Here is a 23,221-nt window from a genome sequence, read left to right as displayed (position 1 = left end):
TAGGACTCTGCAATTTATTTGTCAAACTGTACAGACAGACAGACAAGATACTGTACACATAAACCATCATGTTTATGCACTGCACACAAATGTGAAGAAAAGCTACTATTTTCCAAATCTGGGGTTGGCGTGTTTGCTGAGGTCCTCTTAGCTCTTGCTTGTCCCATAAACCCAGTGCATTAGAGAGGATCTGGTGCTTTTATGGTTCTGGGTAAACACAGTGATCACCTCACAAAAGATCACAGTGACAAACACACACACAAATAAGACTCTCTGCTTTTCTCACTCTATTACCCAAACTTGAAGAACGTATCAGTAGTCACAAGTAATATTGCCATTTAAAGGTTGAGAAACAAAACTTGCCTAAACAGCAGGCTACACACAAGTGTATACAGTTCGTGGAGGGTTAATAGTGCGGAAACCATTAGCGGGTCAGTCTGTAAGCTACAGTAGAACCTGTCTAAGTTGGAATGTGGGGCTTTAGGGGAAGAACACTATTTTGAGCAGTACCGTGGTCTTCCGTTTCTACTTAGAGGTAAGGGCTTTAATTCCAGTTTTTCTCAGGAAAAGATAGCTCAGAGGTCCAAGTATTTACTCCGTTTCGCTCATTCAATGATGATGACAAAGGGGCAGAGGTTCACATTCAGAATAATTAACTTGAAGCCATATCGACCATGCCTCCTCTCAGCGGGACATCATTCGTACAAACTCTGTGAAAAGAGAGGATAAGATCTGTCAAATATTAGAAGTTCAGTCTGTGTGTGTGTGTTAAAATATGCATAGGACATGCAGACTATGTGTGAAAGTGGACAGTATCATATGTTACTGCACATGTCTATATTTGAGTCACAGTGACCAGTGGGGCCCCATAGTTGTCTGCAGCCGAGAGACATATTGAATACTGTATCATAATGCATTTACCAGTTTAAGGATTGGGGTATAGGGATTGTGTTCTCGCTGTTATAAGGAAAACACAGGAGGAGACCACACTTTCCTTACATGGTTGAAACAGACAGTTTGCAAATGTGAAAGCTATTTGAAGCTTTGCCAGAAAGTGGATAAAAGGAAGGAAATATCATGAAATTGAAGAGTAAGGAAGACCAGTTGACATCAAGCGTTTATGAAGCACTCCTGTCCCATCAGCTGAAGACGAGCTTGCACACACAGCATGAATAGCAAAATCTCTAGCTATTACAATATTGTCTGTGATTTTATTATTCTGTTGGTATAGATAAATAAACTCTGCTCAGCTTACCTTCAAAGTCAACATGCCCATCACCATTCAAGTCGATGTCCCTCAGGATATCTTCTAAGTCCTTGTGGCCAACCTACAGTCCAGTAACAAAGGAGGAATAGGTGTGTGTAAAACAAACAGTTTTTAGTAGTGATGCATACATCGATTAAGCTACTCAGACAGACTTCATTCTGTAACCTCACCTGTTGTCCCAGCAACTTCCTCATGGCTTCTCTCAGCTCAGCTGTGCTTATCGCTCCATCACCATTGGTGTCAAACTTCATGAGGAAAAAACAAATGATCACATTCATAATCCAGAGCATGAAATATTAGACAGACAGGCAATTTTCTCCGTAATCACCCTCTCCTCCCTCTTTTCTCCGTAATCACCCTCTCCTCCCTCTCTCTCTAGCAATCCAGTTTCTCACCTCTTTGAAGGCATCTCTCAGTTCTTTCACACCAATCATATCTGCAGTTTCAGCGAGAAGTTTGGGGCCCATCAACTCCACAAAATCCTCAAAGTCAACATGACCTCCCACTTCCCAAAAAGAGAAGGAACAAGGGAGAAAATGTTAGGGGAGGGAATTAGCAAACAATGGTGTAATGTACTTGTACTGCAAATATCTAGACTAGGGCACACTCTTACAATTCATGTTGATCTGTTGGCTCAGTTCTATCAACTCCATTTCAGTAGGCATGTATCCCATGGTTCTCATACAGTTTCCCAGGTCTTTACAGCTGATGAAACCATCTTTGTCCTTATCAAACTCCTTAAAAGCATCCCGCAACTCTGCAGAGAGAATACAGAGAAAGATTACTCTCCTGTAATCTGAAAACTCCTGCCACTACCAGAGACACAACTACAGAGAGACAAGCACAGGAACATGAATGAAAAACAACTTACCATCAATCTCCTCTGGCCTCAGGTCTCTGTCCTATTGGGGCAAAGAAGAGTGTCAGTGTAATCAGAACTTCAAATACAATTAAGTTATTAACAATTAATAAATAAAGATTATGATTAAGTCATTTAGAGACAACAATTGTCAAAGTCCATCATATTATATTCTTACACTATCTGATGTTAACAATCCCAGGAACATAGTGACTTCAAAAGGTGAATCTGCGGTCTGCGCCATGATAATCCTCTATCTACTCTGGTGGAACTCAAGCAAGGGACAATAGCTATATAGTCACTGGAATGTTTTCAAACATCTTAATGACTCCCATTCAGACTGCTCCCAGCGTCATCAGAGACAGAGCATAACCAGGAAACGCATGTCTTTCAGTCTGCAAGGAATGTAGCTATGTTCTTTTTTCAGCTCTTGCTTATAATGAAAGCAACCTTTAAAGGATATAGAGGACAGAGAGAGAGAGAGAGAGAGACATATCCCAGAACCCTTAGCGGTTAATCTGCAGGGAGAAGTGTAAACACAGTGGCCTGAAGAAATACATTTGGTTAAACATCAATCAGCCATCAGAATCCTAAATTAATCCAATAATGGAACAAACTGCAGGGGTTTCTTTTGACATCAGTCACAACACAAACATAGAATGTAAAAGAAAGAGTGTTGACCAAGGAGTACAGTAGCCCCAGGTAGGTAAGTCCATGTTTGCGGTCTCATTGTCACGGTAGCCTTCCCTCTCTTCACTAAAAGAGGGGGTGAAACAGGGATCGGACCAACACGCAGCGTAGCCAGTGCTCAACATGTTTAATTAAACAATAAACAGTGAACACTTACAACGAACAAAAAATAACAAAGTGTGGCAAACCGAAACAGTCCTATCTGGTGCAGAACACAAACACAGAGACAGGAAACAACCACCCACAATCCCCAACATAAAACAAGCCACCTATATATGATTCTCAATCAGGGACAACGATTGACAGCTGTCTCTGATTGAGAACCATATTAGGCTGGACACAGAATCAGACAAACTAGACACACAACATAGAATTCCCACCCAGCTCACGTCCTGACCAATACTAAACAAGCAAAGCACATAAGAACTATTGTCAGGACGTGACACTCATCCACATATTTGTACTTTATCTGCCACACACATCATGTCTGGTTACATTTAACACACACGCACACGCACGCACACGCACGCACGCACGCACACACACACACACACACATTGATACATCAATGTACACTAAGTATACAAAGCATTAAGAACACCTGCTCTCTCCATGACATAGACTGACCAGGTGCATCCAGGTGAAAGCTATGATCCCTTATTGATGTCACTTGTTAAATCCACTTCGATCAGTGTAGATGAAGGGGTGGATACAGGTTAAAGAAGGATTTTTAAGCGTTGAGATAATACACGTAGAATGTGTATGTGTGCCATTCATATTGTGAATGGGCAACACAAAAAATGCAAGTGCCTTTGAACGGGGTATGGTAGTAGGTGCCAGGCATACAGGTTTGTGTCAAGAAACTGCAATGCTGCTGGGTTTTTCACGCTCAACAGTTTCCCGTGTGTATCAAGAATGGTCCACCACCCAAAGGACATTTAGGCAACTTGACACAACTGTGGGATGCATTGTAGTCAATATGGGGTAGCATCCCCGTGGAACGCTTTCGACAGCTTGTAGAGTCCATGCCCGACGAATTGAGGCTGTTCTGAGGGCAAAAGCGGGTGCAACTCATTATTAGAAAGGTGTTCTTAATGGTTGGCATACTCAGTGCATATGTGTTTGTGTGTGTCCAGACTTACTTACAGCCTGCCTGATATCGGCCAGGCTCTTGAGCAGGAAGATGCAGGTGGGCCCCATAATGTTGTGAATGAGAGCACAGTTTTGTGCTAGGGTTATGAGCGGCTCCTGATAGGCCCCTCAAATGGTTGAGGCCCCTTTCATCATAGGACTGCACCACCTCTGTACTGCTTCCTGTCTTCCTTGACCAGCTTTCCAGGGGGGCCAGGGAGGTTCGGGTATAGGGGGACAGAGACAGTGTTAGAGACCTGTAGTCAACAGCAGCTTCGGGACAGAATGAACTCAGAGGTAGAGTTGAGAGGGAGTAGTAAGTCAATTTGATGTGTATAGCGTCAGTGAGTCTCTAATTTCTCAAAAATCTACATGCCTTGTCAAATAAATCTGATAGAAAAAAAATAACATTGTAAGGGCTGTAGTGCATAATATCCTTTCATATGAACGACCTGCTCAATGTGTTTAGGGCCTGTCATGACGTTGCCTGTTTAGGTACATAAAGCCCATTCCCCTCTCCCTGCCACTCCCTGCCTCCCCCTTTCCTCCTTCAACCCATGCTGTGGTCACAGAGAGACGTCGTAAATTCCTGAGAATCTCCTCATGGCCAAACAGTATTAGAGAGAGGGTAAACTTTCAGGACAAAGGAAGTTTCTTCCACCTCACAGAACTTGAGGTACGAACAGATTTCATGTTCCTGAAAAAGTATAAAAGATCGGTGAAGATTCCAGCTATTTACCGGTCCGTTTGACACAATGTGGGAAACTCATGGGAGACTGTGTGGCTACATTACCATACCGCTGTTTATATAATAACCTCAGATATGAGGTTTACATCTGTTTGTTGTATAAAATGAATGAGTATGATACTGTTGGTATAATTGTGTAATATGATTTTGGACTGTTTAATGAAGAAAAATACAAATCCCTTTTGATTTGAACTAAATCCGAGGACCCGCCCCTCGGGTCCTCGAATTCACCTTTTGAAGGAGGAGAACGAAGGTTGAGTACCATTGCTGAATCTGTTAACCATACCACGTGGTTAAACTCTTAGACGAATAAGAACAAGTCTTTGATATTGACTACTAGTCTGTAGCTAGGAATTCGGTATCATTGAACGCGAAGAACGACAACCGCTGAAACATCCATTCTATAACGAATGTCACTCTGAACTATCCACAATAACCAAGACAGAGACGGACGAATCTCTCCAACAGAAACTAACTTTTCTCCAGCGATCAAGACGACACACTTAGCGTAAATATATATATATTGATTGCAATTGTTCCCGAATGAGTGAGCGTTCATGTGTAAAGGATTAGCATGTCAATTGTTATAATTATGAACTCTGTAGTGACTTCTTAGTCGAACCCCAATTTTCCCTTTGTCTAACAAGCCGCCATGCCGGTTCAGCCCACTAGGGCATATTTCTCCCATCATTTCATGTAACCATTTTAAGTTTGTTTGTTTGTTTATGCATTTCTGTGAATTACTTAGTTAGTAATAAATAAATGATTTAAGACAATTGATGTATGGATGACTCATAGTGAAGACTGGGTTCGTGCAGATAACCAACAATTTACGACGTTTGGAATGAGACTAACGTGAGGTAAAATAAATAAATCATTAATCAGAAGACTATTGTTCAGATATGAAAATATCTGAAAGGTTATATTGGGAAATTATAACTTTGTAATCTGACTACCTTCCCTGGTGCTCCCAAATTCATAGTTAATTAGTTTCATTATTAATCAGTTGATCGCGTAATCCCTAATTACAGGAATCTTTGATATAAACTATAAGTCTTCAATTTAATGATAGCAAAGACACGACAGGCCCTACCTTTGACCTGTTAATTCTGTCATGCTACAGTCATGTTGTAATACTTATCAGTCAGTAGCTTGTCCTGCTTGCTACTTTTGATCAAATGTGCTTTATGCTAGTCTAGCAGGAATTATCGACAGCTTTCACACCCAAAAGCCCTCTCCTGTTTAATAAATTACTCCCATTCATCCTACTCCCACTTCCTAATTTATTAAAGTGATATTTTTTTTTTTTACATAAACCTTTCACACAGCAAACATGACTGATTGCAATAATTATAGTAGATCTGCCAATGCTGCCAGCGGGATTGGGGTCTGTTAGCAAGCCTGTTGACACATCAGTGGAGACTTTTACAGTGCTTGTAATCAGTAACGTCACACTTGCTGTCATTGCTGTCAGTAAAATGTGTTCTAAATGTGAATGTTTTAGTGTGTGTGTGTGTGTGTGTGTGTGGGGGGGGTGTGGGTGTGGGTGTGTGTTTGAGACAGAGAGAGGGAGAGAGAGGGAGAGAGAGAGAGAGAGAGAGAGAGAGAGAGAGAGAGAGAGAGAGAGAGAGAGAACGAGAGAGAGAGAGAGAGAGAGAGAGAGAGAGAGAGAGAGAGAGAGAGAGAGAGAGAGAGAGGGCGCAAAAGAGAGGGGTGGAGGGACTGTAAATCCACATCAATAAAAAGGTGTGTGGACAACTTTCCATTCTTTCATCATAAGTTTACTGGTCACATCATGTAGACTGGCACTTGAGACCTATACACTGTCAAAACGACAGTAAGCACACACACAGGGGGAAAGGCGAGAAAGACTAGTGGATGAAAGGCAGAGAATAGATGGAAGAGAAGATACTTTCTTTCAGTGAACTAGGACTGAACTCACACCTGTATTCCATTTAACTCTTAATCTGCTACTAGAACCTGGATCTGTCCATCATTCTACACTGATGCCAAAGACTTCACTTGCATTTTTCTTTCTACGACAGAGCATGTTTCAAGAGGCAGGCCAAGTATAGGTATAAATAGTCATGTAAGAGGCATTGTGAAAGTAGTAGATGTCCCCAAAAAATGTTTTGCTGTCATGAGTGAAATATAATTGTAAAAACGTGGCCTGACATGAGTAGACAAACAGTAAAAAATACTCTTCATCACTTTGTAAACTAATTTACACAGATGAAGAGCTCTGCAGTCTACAGACTGTTATGAACTTTACTGTATATGTAATAAATCAAGTGACTTGTACTGTATTACTAGAATAAGAACCAGTCAAAAGTTTGGACACACCTACTAATTCAAGGGCTTTTCTTTATTTCTACTATTTTCTGCATTGTAGAATACTATGAAATAACACATATGGAATCATGCAGTAATGAAAAAAGTGTTAAACAAATCAAAATATATTTTATATTCAAAGTAGCCACCATTTGCCTTGATGACAGCTTTGCACACTCTTGGCATTCTCTCAACCAGCTTCATGAAGAATGCTTTTCTAACAGTCTTGAAGGAGTTCCCACATATGCTGAGCACTTGTTGGCTGCTTTTCCTTCACTCTGCGGTCCAACTCATCCAAAAACATCTCAATTGGGTTGAGGTCAGGTGATTGTGAAGGTCAGGTCATCTGATGCAGCACTCCATCACTCTCCTTGGTCAAATAGCCCTTACAAGCCCTGGAGGTGTGTTGGGTCATTGTCCTGTTGAAAAACAAATGACAATCCCACTAAGCGCAATCCAGATGGGATGACTTATCACTGCAGAATGCTGTGATAGCCATGCTGGTTAAGTGTGCCTTGAATTCTAAATAAATCACTGACAGTACCACCAGCAAAGCACCCCCCCACCATCACACCTACTCCTCCGTGCTTCACCGTGGGAACCACACATGCAAAGATCATCCGTTCGCCTACTCTGCGTCTCACAAAGACACGGCGGTTGGAAGCAAAAATCTCAAACTTGGACTCATCAGACCAAAGGACAGATTTCCACCGGTCTAATGTCCAATGCTCGTGTTTCTTGGGCCAAGCAAGTCTCTTCTTATTATTGGTGTCCTTTAGTGGTGGTTTCCTTGCAGCAATTCGACCATGAAGGCCTGATTCACGCAGTCTCCTCTGAACAGTTGATGTTGAGATGTGTCTGTTACTTGAACTCTGTGAACCTCTCTTTTACGCTGCTGCTGCTCTGTTTATCATATATGCATAGTCACTTTAACTATACATTCATGTACATACTACCTCAATTGGCCCGAGCAACCAGTGCTCCCGCACATTGGCTAACCAGGCTATCTGCATTGTGTCCCACCACCCGCCAAACCCTCTTTTTACGCTACTGCTACTCTCTGTTCATCATTTATGCATAGTCACTTTAACCATTTCTACATGTACATAATACCTCAATAAGCCTGACTAACCGGTGTCTGTATGTAGCCTTGCTACTGTAATTTTCAAATGTCTTTTTACTGTTGTTTTATTTCTTTACTTACCTACACACACACACACACTTTTTTCCCCCCCGCACTATTGGTTAGAGCCTGTAAGTAAGCATTTCACTGTAAGGTCTACACCTGTTGTATTCGGCGCATGTGACAAATAAACTTTGATTTGATTTGAACTTATCCTCTGCAGTAGAGGTAACTCTGGGTCTTCCTTTCCTGTGGCGGTCCTCATGAGAGCCAGTTTCATCATAAAGCTTGATGGTTTTTGCGACTGCACTTGAAGAAACTTTCAAAGTTCTTGAAATCTTCCCGAATGACTGACCTTCATGTCTTAAAGTAATGATGGGCTATTGTTTCTCTTTGCTAATTTGAGCTGTTCTTGACAAACTATGGACTTGAGCTGTGTTTGAATACCCATAATAACATACTGTATACAACATACTTAATGAGTATATACTACATACTATTTTTTCATTTTAGTATACTGTAAATGAATGGTATCGTTTCAGTTGAGCATACTGGCGCTTCGCCTGTTAACCGGAAGTTGATGGTGTTGCTATGCAACCTCTTGCTAGCTTGTTAGCATAACAAATGACTAGATAGACATTTTATGATGTCGGGTGTGTTTGTAAATTCAATCTGGAGTGCCAGAGAGCATTCTGGGCATTCGTAAATTCAGAGCGTTTTACTCTGGCCGAGGAGTAGGGTTAGGGATCCGAACATTCTGACCTTACAACGGCAGTCAAGCACCCAGTCCAGACACAAATGAGAGAGCACCTCACTCTGACCATTTTACTCGCCCTAGCAGAGCTGGTTAGGCTGTTTTCATGTTATCCAGATTGTTGGTGACTGTAACTGTGCTGCTGGATACAATTTAATTACTATGTTTTTTGCAACTTTTACTGACACTCTGACTCTGGCACACTATGAAATCGGAGTAGATAGCCAGAATTAACAATGTCCATTGAGAACGCACAACAACTATAACACTTAGCTAAGAATTACGTGAATAATCCAGTCAATAAATGTTGGGTAGTTATTTAGCATATAGTTAATATCCTGCCTGGCAAGTTTGATGTATTAGCCAACTAGGTAACTAGCTAACATACCGGCACATACTGCTGTAATGCTATGCATTTCATAAGGATAGCGTAGCTAACAAATTGTCAGCCAACATAACGTGTAACCTAACTTATTTGAAAAGTAATTTCTTTATTACATTGCTTAACATTTTCTTAAAATATGACATAATTAGTTAAAGCAATGCATTTGTAACCACTCTCGTCGGACTTCGGCTGCATATTTTCCACCATTTTCTTCAAATCTGAAAATGTGAGCCACGTCCATTTTCTGAAAAATTGCATTATGGGCCCTAAAAGCATGGATTGAGTGTCCGCTGCTTGTATACTTCGTATTTTGGCAAATTTAGTACGACATCCGGGAACTTTTGGCATACTAACAAAATCCATAGAATGACCAATAAGCATACTACATACTCAATTGACGTCGCAAATAGTATGGTTAGTATGAGTATTTGAACACAGCTCTGGTCTTATACCAAATAGGGCTATCTTCTGTATACCACCACTACCTTGTCACAACACAACTGATTGGCGAATTAAGAAGGAAAGAAATTCCACAAATTTACTTTTAACAAGGCACACCTGTTAATTGAAATGCATTCCAGGTGGTTGAGCTGGTTGAGAGGATGCCAAGAGTGTGCAAAGCTGTCATCAAAGCAAAGGGTGGCTACTTTGAAGAATCTCAAATATAAAATATATTTTGATTTGTTTAACACTTTTTTGGTTACTACATGATTCCATATGTGTGATTTCATACCTTTGATGTCTTCACTATTATTCTACAATGTAGAAAATAGTAAAAATAAAGAAAACCCTGGAATGAGTAGGTGTGTCCAGACTTTTGACTGGTACTGTATATTTGACATAATTGTCAGGTGGTAGATTAAAACAAAATAAGCAGTGGATAGTAACAAAATAAAGTCTCCTCATCAGAGCAACAGTTTCACACTCCAACTGTAAATATGAATGTTCCTAAATACACCACACAGTAGTAAAGGCAGTTCTACAAATTAGGTGCAATAAAAAACCCTTTCACATTTAATCACTTTTCAATTAGCATATCTCTGTACAGCATTTTGTACAAATTGTGAAATAGTCCAGCACATGGGAACAGACACAAGACATAGAGGATAGACAGCTGGAGAGGTAGAGCACATGCGCTATAGTCAGGGTTAGGTAGGTATCTTTGTAACTGTAATCCGTTACAGTTACTAGTTACCTGTCCAAAATTGTAATCAGTAACGTAACGTTTGGACTACCAAAACTCAGTAACGTAAACTGATTACTTCAGACTACTTTACCCTTAAGAGGCATTCAAAGAACACAAAAAAGATCCATCAAATGCATTTGGTGTGTCATCATTGCGGTCTCTGACTTTTCAATGCTGAATTGAATGTCATTAAGAAAACAGAAAAGTGTCATATTGTATTTTTTTCGCAAACATCCTTTCTGAATTTAAAAGTAATCCAAGAAGTAATCATCTAGTTTTTCAAATGTATATGTAATCTGATTTCAATATTTTTTTCTGGTAACGTATCCGTACAGTTACAGTATTTTGTAATCAGATTACATGTAAACGATTACATGTAATCAATTACTCCTCAACCCTGGCTACAGTGCATCACATTAAATACAACCTTACCTTTTTGGAGAGGCTTCTAAAAGGAGATTTTACACACTTCCCAATGGTAGAAAACAAGGGTTTGCACCAGACTTAAAAAAACCATAATGGTCTTTCTGAGAGGGTTTGGAGGAGAGGAGAGTTAACACAGGTTTGAGGTAGATCTATGTGGATAGAGGTCGAGAGCTTCAAGATCCTTGGTGTCCACATCACCAACAAACTATCATGGTCCAAACACACCAAGACAGTTGTGAAGAGTGCACAACAACGCCTATTCCCCCTCAGGAGACAGAAAAGATTTGGCATGGGTACTCGGATCCTCAAAAAGTTCTACAGCTGCACCATCGAGAGCATCCTGACTGGTTGCATCACTGCCTGGTATGGCAACTGGTCGGCATCTGACCGCAATGCGCTACAGAGGGTAGTGTGTACAGCCCAGTACATCACTGGGGCCAAGCTTCCTGCTATCCAGGACCTCTATACCAGGCGGTGTCATAGGCACTAAAAATTGTCAAAGACTCCAGCCACCCTAGTCATAGACTGTTCTCTCTGCTATTGCATGCCAAGCGGTACAGGAGCGCCAAGTCTAGGTCCAAAAGGCTCCTTAACAGCTTCTACCCTCAAGCCACAAGACTGCTGAACAGTTAATCAAATGGCTACCCGGACTAATTGAATTGACCCTTCGTTTTTCTTCACGCTGCTGCTACTCGCTGTTTATTATCTATGCATAGTCACTTTACCCCTACCTACACTACCGTTCAAAAGTTTGGGGTCATTTAGAAATGTCCTTGTTTTCCATGAAAACATAAATGAAATTAGTTGCAAAATGAATAGGAAATATAGTCAAGACATTGACAAGGTTATAAATAATGATTTTTAATTGAGATAATAATTGTGTCCTTCAAACTTCGCTTTCGTCAAATAATCCTCCATTTGCAGCAATTACAGCCTTGCAGACCTTTGGCATTCTAGTTGTCAATTTGTCGAGGTAATCTGAAGAGATTTCATCCCATGCTGGTGGACTTCCGGCGCCGACAGAGATGGCCGCCTCGCTTCGCGTTCCTAGGAAACTATGCGGTATTTCGTTTTTTTACGTGTTATTTCTTAGGTAATCTTAGGTTTTATTACATACAGTCGGGAGGAACTACTGAATATAAGAGCAACGTCAACTCACCATCATTACGACCAGGAATATGACTTTCCCGAAGCAGATCCTGTGTTTTGCCTTCCACCCAGGACAATGGATCTGATCCCAGCCAGCGAACCTAAACAACGTCGCCGTAAAAGGGGCAAACGAAGCGGTCTTCTGGTCAGGCTCCGGAGACGGGCACATCGCGCACCACTCCCTAGCATACTACTCGCCAATGTCCAGTCTCTTGACAACAAGGTTGATGAAATCCGAGCAAGGGTTGCCTTCCAGAGAGACATCAGAGACTGTAACGCTCTTTGCTTCACGGAAACATGGCACACTCGAGAGACGCCATCGGAGTCGGTGCAGCCAGCTGGTTTCTTCACGCATCGCGCCGTCAGAAACAAGCATCTTTCTGGTAAGAAGAGTGGCGGGGGGGGGGGGGGGGGTATGCCTTATGATTAACGAGACGTGGTGTGATCATAACAACATACAGGAACTCAAGTCCTTCTGTTCACCTGACTTAGAATTCCTCACAATCAAATGTCGACCGCATTATCTACCAAGGGAATTCTCTTCAATTATAATCACAGCCATATATATTCCCCCCCAAGCAGACACATCGATGGCCTTGAACGAACTTTATTTGACTCTATGTAAACTGGAAACCACATATCCTGAGGGTGCATTCATTGTAGCTGGGGATTTTAACAAGGCTAATCTGAAAACAAGACTCCCTAAATTCTATCAACATATCGATTGCGCAACCAGGGCTGGTAAAACCCTGGATCATTGTTATTCTAACTTCTGCGACGCATATAAGTCCCTCCCCTGCCCTCCTTTCGGAAAAGCTGACCACGACTCCATTTTGTTGCTTCCAGCCTACAGACAGAAACTAAAACAGGAAGCTCCCGCGCTCAGGTCTGTTCAACGCTGGTCCGACCAATCTGATTCCACGCTTCAAAACTGCTTCGATCACGTGGATTGGGATATGTTCCGCATTGCGTCCAACAACAACATTGCCGAATACGCTGATTCGGTGAGCGAGTTCATTAGAAAGTGCATCAGCGATGTCGTACCCACAGCAACTATTAAAACATTCCCAAACTAGAAACCGTGGATTGATGGCAGCATTTGCGCGAAACTGAAAGCGTGAACCACTGCTTTTAACCAGGGCAAGGTGACCGGAAACATGACCAAATACAAACAGTGTAGCTATTACCTCCGCAAGGCAATCAAACAAGCTAAGCGTCAGTATAGAGACAAAGTAGAGTTGCAATTCAACGGCTCAGACACAAGAGGTATGTGGCAGGGTCTACAGTCAATCACGGATTACAAAAAGAAAACCAGCCCCGTCGCGGACCAGGATGTCTTGCTTCCTGACAGACTAAATAACTTCTTTGCTCGTTTTGAGGACAATACAGTGCCACTGACACGGCCCGCTACCAAAACCTGCGGACTCTACTTCACTGCAGCCGATGTGAGTAAAACATTTAAACGTGTTAACCCTTGCAAGGCTGCAGGCCCAGACGGCATCCCCAGCCGCGTCCTCAGAGCATGCGCAGACCAGCTGGCTGGTGTGTTTATGGACATATTCAATCAATCCTTACCCCAGTCTGCTGTTCCCACATGCTTCAAGAGGGCCACCATTGTTCCTGTTCCCAAGAAAGCTAAGGTAACTGAGCTAAACGACTACCGCCCCGTAGCACTCACTTCCGTCATCATGAAGTGCGTTGAGAGACTAGTCAAGGACCATATCACCTCCACCCTACCTAACACCCTAGACCCACTCCAATTTGCTTACCGCCCCAATAGGTCCACGGACGACGCAATCGCAACCACACTGCACACTGCCCTAACCCATCTGGACAAGAGGAATACCTATGTGAGAATGCTGTTCATCGACTACAGCTCAGCATTTAACACAATAGTACCCTCCAAACTCGTCATCAAGCTCGAGACCCTGGGTCTCGACCCCGCCCTATGCAACTGGGTACTAGACTTCCTGACGGGCCGCCCCCAGGTGGTGAGGGTAGGTAACAACATCTCCACCCCGCTGATCCTCAACACTGGGGCCCCACAAGGGTGCGTTCTGAGCCCTCTCCTGTACTCCCTGTTCACCCACGACTGCGTGGCCATGCACGCCTCCAACTCAATCATCAAGTTTGCGGACGACACTACAGTGGTAGGCTTGATTACCAACAACAACGAGACGGCCTACAGGGAGGAGGTGAGGGCCCCCGGAGTGTGGTGTCAGGAAAATAACCTCACACTCAACGTCAACAAAACAAAGGAGATGATTGTGGACTTCAGGAAACAGCAGAGGGAGCACCCCCCTATCCACATCGACGTGACAGTAGTGGAGAGGGTAGTACGTTTTAAGTTCCTAGGCTAACACATCACGGACAAACTGAATTGGTCCACCCACACAGACAGCGTTGTGAAGAAGGCGCAGCAGCGCCTCGTCAACCTCAGGAGGCTGAAGAAATTCGGCTTGTCACCAAAAGCACTCACAAACTTCTACAGATGCACAATCGAGAGCATCCTGTCGGGCTGTATCACCGCCTGGTACGGCAACTGCTCCGCCCACAACCGTAAGGCTCTCCAGAGGGTAGTGAGGTCTGCACAACGCATTACTGGGGGCAAACTACCTGCCCTCCAGGACACCTACACCACCCGATGTCACAGGAAGGCCATAAAGATCATCAAGGACAACAACCACCCGAGCCACTGCCTGTTCACCCCGCTATCATCCAGAAGGCGAGGTCAGTACAGGTGCATCAAAGCAGGGACCGAGAGACTGAAAAACAGCTTCTATCTCAAGGCCATCAGACTGTTAAACAGCCACCACTAACATCGAGTGGTTGCTGCCAACATACTGACTCAACTCCTGCTCACTTTAATAATGGAAATTGATGGATATTGATCAAAAATGTATCACTAGCCACTTTAAACAATGCCACCTAATATAATGTATTTATATATACTGTCCTCTATATCATCTACTGCATCTTGCCATCTTTATGTAATACATGTATCACTAGCCACTTTAAACAATGCACTTTTATGTTTACATACCCTACTTTACTCATCTCATATGTATATACTGTACTCGATACCATCTACTGCATCTTGCCTATGCCGTTCTGTACCATCACTCATTAATATATCTTTATGTACATATTCTTTATCCCTTTACACTTGTGTGTATAAGGTAGTAGTTGTGGAATTGTTAGGTTAGATTACTCTTGGTTATTACTGCATTGTCGGAACTAGAAGCACAAGCATTTCGCTACACTCGCATTAACATCTGCTAACCATGTGTATGTGACAAATAAAATTTGATTTGATTTGCTTCCTGAAGCACCTCCCACAAATTGGATTGGCTTGATTGGTACTTCTTACGTACAATACGGTCAAGCTGCTCCCACAACAGCTCAATAGGGTTGACATCCGGTGACTGTGCTGGCCACTCCATTATAGACAGAATACCAGCTGACTGCTTCTTCCTTAAAAGGTTATTGCAGAGTTTGGAGCTGTGCTTGGGTCATTGTCCTGTTGTAGGAGGAAATTGGCTCCAATTAAGTGCCATCCACAGGGTATGGCATGGCATTGCAAAATAGAGTGATAGCCTTCCTTCTTGAAGTACTCTTTTACCCTGTACAAATCTCCAACTTTACCACCACCAAAGCACCCCCCAGACCATCACATTGCCTCCACCATGCTTGACAGATGGCGTCAAGCACTCCTCCAGCATCTTTTCATTTTTTTCTGCGTCTCACGAATGTTCTCCTTTGTGATCCGAACACCTCAAACTTAGATTAGTCTGTACATAACACATTTTTCCAATCTATATCTGTCCAGTGTCTGTGTTCTTTTGCCCATCTTAATCTTTTATTTTTATTGGCCAGTCTGAGATATGGCTTTTTCTTTGCAACTCAGCCTAGAAGGCCAGCATACCGGAATCACCTCTTCACTGTTGACGTTGAGACTGGTGTTTTGTGGGTACTATTTAATGAAGATGCCAGTTGAGGACTTGTGAGGAATCTGTTTCTCAAATGAGACACTTTAATGTACTCCTCCTCTTGCTCAGTTGTGCACCGGGACCTCCCACTCCTCTTTCTATTCTGGTTAGAGCCAGTGTGCGCTGTTCTGTGAAGGGAGAAGTACACAGCGTTGTACGAGATCTTCAGTTTCTTGGCAATTTCTCACATGGAATAGCCTTCATTTCTCAGAACAAGAATAGACTGACAAGTTTTAGAAGAAAATTATTTGTTACTGGCCATTTTGAGCCTGTAATCAAACCCACAAATGCTGATGCTCCAGATACTCAACTAGTCTAAAGAAGGACAGTTTTATTGCTTCTTTAAAATCAGAATAACAGTTTTCAACTGTGCTAACATAATTAAAAAAGGGTTTTCTAATGATCAATTAGCCTTTTAAAATGATAAACTTGGATTAGCTAACACAACTTGCCATTGGAACACAGGAGTGATGGTTGCTGATAATGGAACTCTGTACGTCTATGTAGATATTCCATAAAAAATCTGCCGTTTCCAGCTACAATAGTCATTTACAACATTAACAATGTCTACACTGTATTTCTGATCAATTTGATGTTATTTTAATGGACAAAAAAATAGCTTTTCTTTAAAAAACAAGGACATTTCTAAGTGACCCCAAACTTTTGAACGTTAGTGTACATGTACATATTACCTCAATTACCTCGACTAACCTGTACCCCCGCACATTGACCCGGTACCGGTACCGGTACCGGTACCCCCTGTATATAACCTTGTTATTGTTATTTTATTGTGTTACTTTCTTTTACTGTAGTTTAGTTTGTAAATATTTTCTTAACTCTTTTTTTTCTTAAAACTGCATTGTTGGTTAAGGGCTTGTAAGTAAGCATTTCACGGTAAGGTCTACACATTGTATTCGTGTTAGGATCAATGAGGACAATTGTAAGGAGTCAGGCGCAGAGAGCAAAGGTAATGGGGAAAACCACTCTTTAATGTCCAACCAGATGAACAACTGGTAACGTCAAAAACATTTGGCGTAAAAATCCGACTTGAATAAAGTACACACTGGAAAATAAATCCAGACTGTGGAAAAACCCCAACATGAAAATAACAACCTCATACAAAAAACAGAGAGACAAGCCCGCACAAACAGAAACGGGCTAAACGAACTTAAATAACACCACCCTAACAACCAAACAATAAACAGGTGAAATCAATTAGTCAAAACCAAACGAAAAGGAAAAAGGGATCGGTGGCAGCTAGTAGACCGGCGACGACGACCGCCGAGCGCCACTCGAACAGGAAGGGAGGCCACCTTCGGTAATACTCGTTACAATTTGGCGCATGTGACACCATTTGATTTGAGGTACTGAGTGTAAGAATGATTGTGAGAGAGAGCTGAGCTGCTTAGCACCTAACGAAAGTGGAAACGACAGTGACAGGACCGACAAAAACAGTAAAAGAGAGAGAGAGAGGACAGAGGGAGGGAGGAAGGGAGGAAGAAGTAGTAAGAGGGAGGGAACAAGATGGAAAAGGGGGAGAAAAGGGGAGGTAGATCCAACTTTCCCATGAAATGCACAAGCTGAAACAAATAATGCAGAGAGAAGATGCCGATCCTTTACCCACATAGTCTCCTTCCGCCTCTCTTAAAACACATGACACATTCCATTACCTACACAAACATACACGATTCTAATCAGCAGGAAGGTTGTGCAGAGATGTTTAGGGGGCAGCAGGTGTTTAAAAAAAGGCACATCTGTTTAAAAGCGGCAGGATACCATTTTCTGGCACATATAAAGAATGCAAGCTTGACTAAACAACATCAACAATGTTAAGCAAATATATAACAAAATGAGGATAATATGCAGGGAAATTAGCAAAAGTATTTGTAACAATGTTTTTACCATGCGTTAAGTGCAGGTTTAGGTGGGACTAGTAGTAATTCATGGTTTAATGAATGGATTATTATATACTGCTGTGCCATTGAGTGTTTTTAATTCCACTTTCTCTCAACTGCCAAGCCATGAAAATGATCCCTGACTGTACAGTACTGATGAATAAGTAGTAGACCGCTACACCTCAAGAGTTTTGTCTTTCAGGCGTATCAGAGGGGGCAATTTGCACTACGGTTGGTTGCACTGCCATTGATATCACAGTTATCACTGTGAGACAAATACAACATGCCCCACTCATTTATTGAGCCATTTCCTTAAATTGTTCATCAATAGGCTATAAATGTAAAACCAGCAAAATATGCAGCTACTTTGGGAGACAGGCATTGAGAATTGGCTGACACATTGGATGACAGTGAAACACGCAGATGGTGTAAGTTATTTGTACAAAATCTCTGATATAACCTTCCTCCCTCGCAATCTCTCTCTCTCTCTCTCTCTCTCTCTCTCTCTCTCTCTCTCTCTCTCTCTCTCTCTCTCTCTCTCTCTCTCTCTCTCTCTCTCTCTCTCTCTCTCTCTCTCTCTCTCTCTCCCTCTCTCTCTCTCTCTCTCTCTCTCTCTCTCTCTCTCTCTCTCTCTCTCTCTCTCTCTCTCTCTCTCTCTCTCTCTCTCTCTCTCTCTCTCTCTCTCTCTCTCTCTGGTGATGATTAATCTTGGTAGGAGCATATTTAGCTAATGTAGCACTCTTTCTCAGAGTCATGGTGAACTTCAGAACACATCACACATCTGATCAGAGCCATTCTTTGGTTTGCTTGCATCATGTTAGCATCATGAAAATGTGTACGCATGCACATCCACATGTAGACAGTACACATCAAACTCTGTTCAATTTCACACCTGGTTTTAAGCTCTAGATAGAACTCTGACTGTAAAATGACACAGTTCCTTTTAATGTGCCTATAAATAATTCATTGTAAATGTACAGGTACATCGGAGATGAATACATTTTTCTGCTCAACTGTCACCTGGCTCTCTATCTCCTACCCCCTATTTTCCCCATCATCCTTCACTCTCCTCCCCTCTCCCCCTCCCATCTCCACCACTCTGTAGACTATGACAAGGTCACACTGACCTAACAGATACAGAGACAAATGATCAGAGAACGTCATGGAAGGGGAGGGAGAGAAAACCATGGAGGGATGGAGAACATTGGAGCATTGGATTAATTTTGGAACACTCTGTTATACCGGTAGTCTGTAAGAAAAAAAAGCAACTAGGTAGAATGAGATGGCTGCTTTATTTGTCTCAGAAACATTGTGTCTTATAACACATGCTACATTGGGATCTAATAGAAGATGTGTTACGCTTCTTCCCTGTGTCTCACCACCTCTCAATTAATGTGTCATAAAGAGCTGATTCATATTGCGCTTATGTTTCACTGGCACACACTTCCTGACTGACTCACAGATGACAGGGAAAACACCCGAGAGACAAAACAATTATGTAAATAGATTGACTGCTGAGCTGAAGGTTGTCACAAAGACTCACTGACTTCATTGTTAGAAGCACCAAAGCTTCAGTTTGCAAACGCTCAGCAAAAACACAAAAGGAAACGAATTAAGCATTGAGAACACATAATATACTCCACCTAGTCCGCAAGACACTTATTGAATTGATTATAACCAAAGTATGAGGCATAGCATATCACAACACACCATCACCATACAAGTCAAGAGTGATCCACAAAGTAAGTCAAGAGCCCATTCCATTATGCCGCACACTCCCATTGACAGACCAATACCAACTTCCTCTTTATGAACACTAAGGACCCCAGTCTGCAGAAGGGTCAGCGCCAGCACATTACTATGTTTACAGAGCAGGGACACAAATACTTCACTAATATAGGAATGTTTTCTGATCTTATCATGTTTCATTTTGAGCAACACTAATACATTATCAGAGTGTCCTCTAGCGTAAAGTGTCATTATAATGCCTGAATGTAGTTACTACTGTATTCCATGTGGCTTATAAGCATCAACGGTATTTGACATATTTTGACATTTACACAACCATCCTAAAACAATTGCTTGAGCTATAGATAGGCATATCTAAACACCAGTAAATCGACTATGTGAAGGCCTATGTCACTATGGAGATTAAGCTCTGTGCATGAATAATAATTGGCTATTTATTTCTGGGCAATAATTTGAATATCTATAAAAACATCCAGCACATGTTTGGAAAACACCTGTTCGGAGTGCAGTGACATCTGTGAGGAACATCTAACATCCTTTCATCGTGACCAGATACTTCAAAGTGACTAGGCTACCTTCAAAGTGACTAGGCTACCTTCAAAGTGACTAGGCTACCTTCAAACAGCAAAATACAAAAAAGGTAGTTCTATTTTTAAATCAATGTATTTATGAATATGCAAATCACATTGATTTCAGTGTAATACAAATGAATACTTCAGAACCGTTCTCCTCTGCCTCTCTCCTCTCTCGATCTCCTCTGCCTCTCTCCTCTCTCATTCCAATGTGTAGGCCTACTACTGTACATCCATGCTGCGAAACCATCAGTCGAGACATGGCTTTATATGGCAATGTGTGTCGCTGTGAATATTACAGAGGCAGAAGAATCTGGAACGTAAGGCTAAATCACCTGTGACATCATGGTACATGTGAGGATAACAATTTGTGCACCAAATGTGAGCATTACATTTCTGGATAATTTTATGTGAAATGTACAATGAGGATAGCCTATATGGTTCCCTTTTCACGGTTCATTAACATAGGAGCTCTAATAAGAAGACTCACTGAAGCCCTCTCTGTGCTTTCACAGACAAGCTCATCCATTAATAATGTCATTGATTTACTGAGCTCAGTGAGCCAGGCATGTCCAATGGCTGTACGATTCCACTACAAGACAGTAATGTGACCCTCAAATACTATAGTTTTCATGCACTATCAATTACATTCAGACTACTACCTCTAGCTGAGATCAATACTCTGATAATGGTAGGCCTTCTCCCTCTTTAGAAATAGCCTACATTACTAGGCTAAATAGGCCTTACTGATTATGAAACTATTTGAAGAAGCTTAGCCTTATAATTTGTGATTGCAAGTCAATTATTATTTTTCATAAATAAGAAATACTTTTAATTAACAATTTAATGTGTATTATGTTTTAGGCAAGGGTCTTACCTGTCCAAAAACCGAGTTGAGAATTGGCCGCAAAAAGTCAGATTCACAAGATGCTGCGCTGGACCTTCGAGAGCGGTGAGAGGATCGGCTGGATACGGGGATAGGTGAGGAGGACGCTGGGGACGGGATGCTGGCATCCACGCTAGCAGACGAACTGGCCCTTGTATGGTCCCTCGATTCAAACAAGAGCGCGGTGTCGTCTTTGCAGTCTGAGTGGGGCTGTATGCCTATTCTGGGGTCTAAACGGGTAGGGTGAGTGTGGCTGTGGTGTTGTGCAGCTGGCTGGTCGTCCCGGGTCGTTTTCCGGTGGTGTCGGTGATGCTTGGATGACTTGCAGCGTTCTCTCACACCTCGACCCACACCATGTTGCTCAGATGGGTCATCCTGGGAGTGGGCGGCGGGAACGTTGGCATGTGGGGCGTGGGGCTGGCTCTTACTAGCTCGGGTCGTCGCCCTATTCCGGGTACCGAGGAGCGAGGGGTGGCACAGGGGTCTCCGCGCAGTAACGTCGCACTCTGCCGACCAGAAAGACTCCTCTGCGGCATTGCTGCTCACTTGACTTGCAGCTGGACGGTGGTGATGATGATGATGATTTCGGTCGGTTCCTGTCGTACGTTCAGGGAAGTGTGTCGATCTTCCGCTTGCCGAGGAAGATTTCAGCAATGAGGTCTTGGATTCGGATTTGGGAAAAGAGGAGCTCATGATTGTGTCTTGTTTCTAGTCTCGTTTCATCCGGTTAACCTACTCATTGCCGTTTAGTTACCCATCAAATATGTCATTTTCTCATTTTGTCGGCCCTCGTAAGGTAACAACAACACCATAGCTGCCTTCAAAAGCTATCCTTAAAAGTTGTATTTTACCACCTGATTGCTATGTGGCCCGGCCGCTGATGCAGGGCGCGCGCAGACGCGTAACCAAAATCATAGTGATGAGGGAGAGCACGATGTTCACGTCGCGTCATCCTGTCACTAATGTAAACGTCCCTGGAACCTTGAATTTACTGTGCGTGTTCTGTTGTGGGAGGACCAAACACCGTGCTCATAAATGATTGCGGTAGGCTATGCTGTCTTCAATTGGAATGGGTCATAATTCAGCAGTAAATGTCAATGCCCATCTCTCGGTTGCCAGCTATGGTAGGCTACATCTCTATTGATTTAAACAGAGAGGGCAAAGCTCCAAAATGAATGCAGATAAAAGCTATGGATATGGAAACCCATTTCCTCCACCATTTTTTTTAAAGTTCCAAAGCAGTAGGTTTATTTCAATATCAAAAAACTTTTGGATAACAATTAATTAAGTACCTTACTGTAATTGTTTACAATTAAAATGGTCAAAAATAAACAAAAATAGCTTCTTAGCAAAGAGCAATTTCTGGGAGGGGTCTGAGGGGGGAGGGGGAAACTGAAAACTAGCTGTTATTGGCAGAGAGATTTGTAACTCTCTTTCTTATTGGTCTGTTAATTTACCACCTAGTGATGTCAACAGGCAGGCCAAAACTCCATCCCACCAAAACAGGGAGAAATTTCAGGTGGTCTTTTCAAACAGCTCTTACACTACTAAAACATCATTACCACAATTTTCACAATTTCACATATTATTCCAACCTCATAGTGTGGAAATATATATAAAGCACAGGACGATCACATTTTTTGACTGCACTGGGCCTTTAAATGTCAATACTATCTAAAAGTGTTGAGATAGGCTACTATGTAAACATTGAGATACCCAAGTAACATTTTTTAGATACTAGCCTACCTCAAAATGTTGATATAGTAGATCATAGAGGATATGTTTCTTAATTTGTAGCATTGTGTGGCGATTTCCATCTATCCACATTGACATTGCAGAGATCAGCACAGTGGGACCGCTATCAAATGTGTGGCGAGCTGGCATTTTCCCCAGCAGTTTTGATTTGATTTAATAAAAAATAGACACAAAGCCATTAAATATTGACAAAGTAATGTTGTTTAGACTGATTTGCCTCATGATTTGTCAAATCGTGTACAATTAATCTGTGCTTCAGTCTGATCAACTGTAGCCTACTGATAACAACCACAGTTGCAGGTAGCCTAGAGCAGGGTTTCCCAAAC

At 42.2% G+C, this 23,221-nt stretch overlaps 1 protein-coding gene across 3 annotated transcripts; it reads right to left on the bottom strand.

The window, feature by feature from the left end:
• Positions 1-22,188, bottom strand: LOC129853359 (calcium-binding protein 1-like). 3 transcript variants are annotated; one of them, XM_055919312.1, is made up of 8 exons: positions 21,132-21,222; positions 3,963-4,147; positions 2,139-2,169; positions 1,881-2,024; positions 1,663-1,772; positions 1,438-1,512; positions 1,256-1,328; positions 1-710 (listed from the first exon to the last, which is right to left on the bottom strand). In XM_055919312.1, the coding sequence occupies exons 2-8, from the start codon at positions 4,014-4,016 to the stop codon at positions 685-687; spliced, it is 513 nt and encodes a 170-aa protein (XP_055775287.1). In that variant the 5' UTR covers positions 4,017-4,147; positions 21,132-21,222; the 3' UTR covers positions 1-684. The 3 variants fall into 3 exon arrangements, with proteins under 3 accessions (XP_055775287.1, XP_055775285.1, XP_055775286.1); XM_055919310.1 differs by lacking the exon at positions 3,963-4,147 and having other exon boundaries at positions 21,132-22,188; XM_055919311.1 differs by lacking the exons at positions 3,963-4,147; positions 21,132-21,222 and adding an exon at positions 2,305-3,934.
• Between the last annotated feature and the right edge of the window lie 1,033 nt (positions 22,189-23,221).

The sequence above is a fragment of the Salvelinus fontinalis genome, chromosome 4 (genome assembly GCF_029448725.1).
Source record: "Salvelinus fontinalis isolate EN_2023a chromosome 4, ASM2944872v1, whole genome shotgun sequence".
In the NCBI taxonomy this organism is placed as follows: Eukaryota; Metazoa; Chordata; class Actinopteri; order Salmoniformes; family Salmonidae; genus Salvelinus; species Salvelinus fontinalis.
Note: the sequence above shows the minus strand (reverse complement) of the source record. Positions and strands in the feature narration are given on the sequence as shown.

Coding starts and splice junctions, on each gene's coding strand:
- LOC129853359 (XM_055919310.1), bottom strand. CDS start 21,833: ATGAGCTCCTCTTTTCCCAAATCCGAATCCAAGACCTCATTGCTGAAA. Junction 1,329..1,437: donor GGAAGTTGCTGGGACAACAG/GTGAGGTTACAG, acceptor ACTGGACTGTAG/GTTGGCCACAAGGACTTAGA. Junction 711..1,255: donor TGGGCATGTTGACTTTGAAG/GTAAGCTGAGCA, acceptor CTCTTTTCACAG/AGTTTGTACGAATGATGTCC.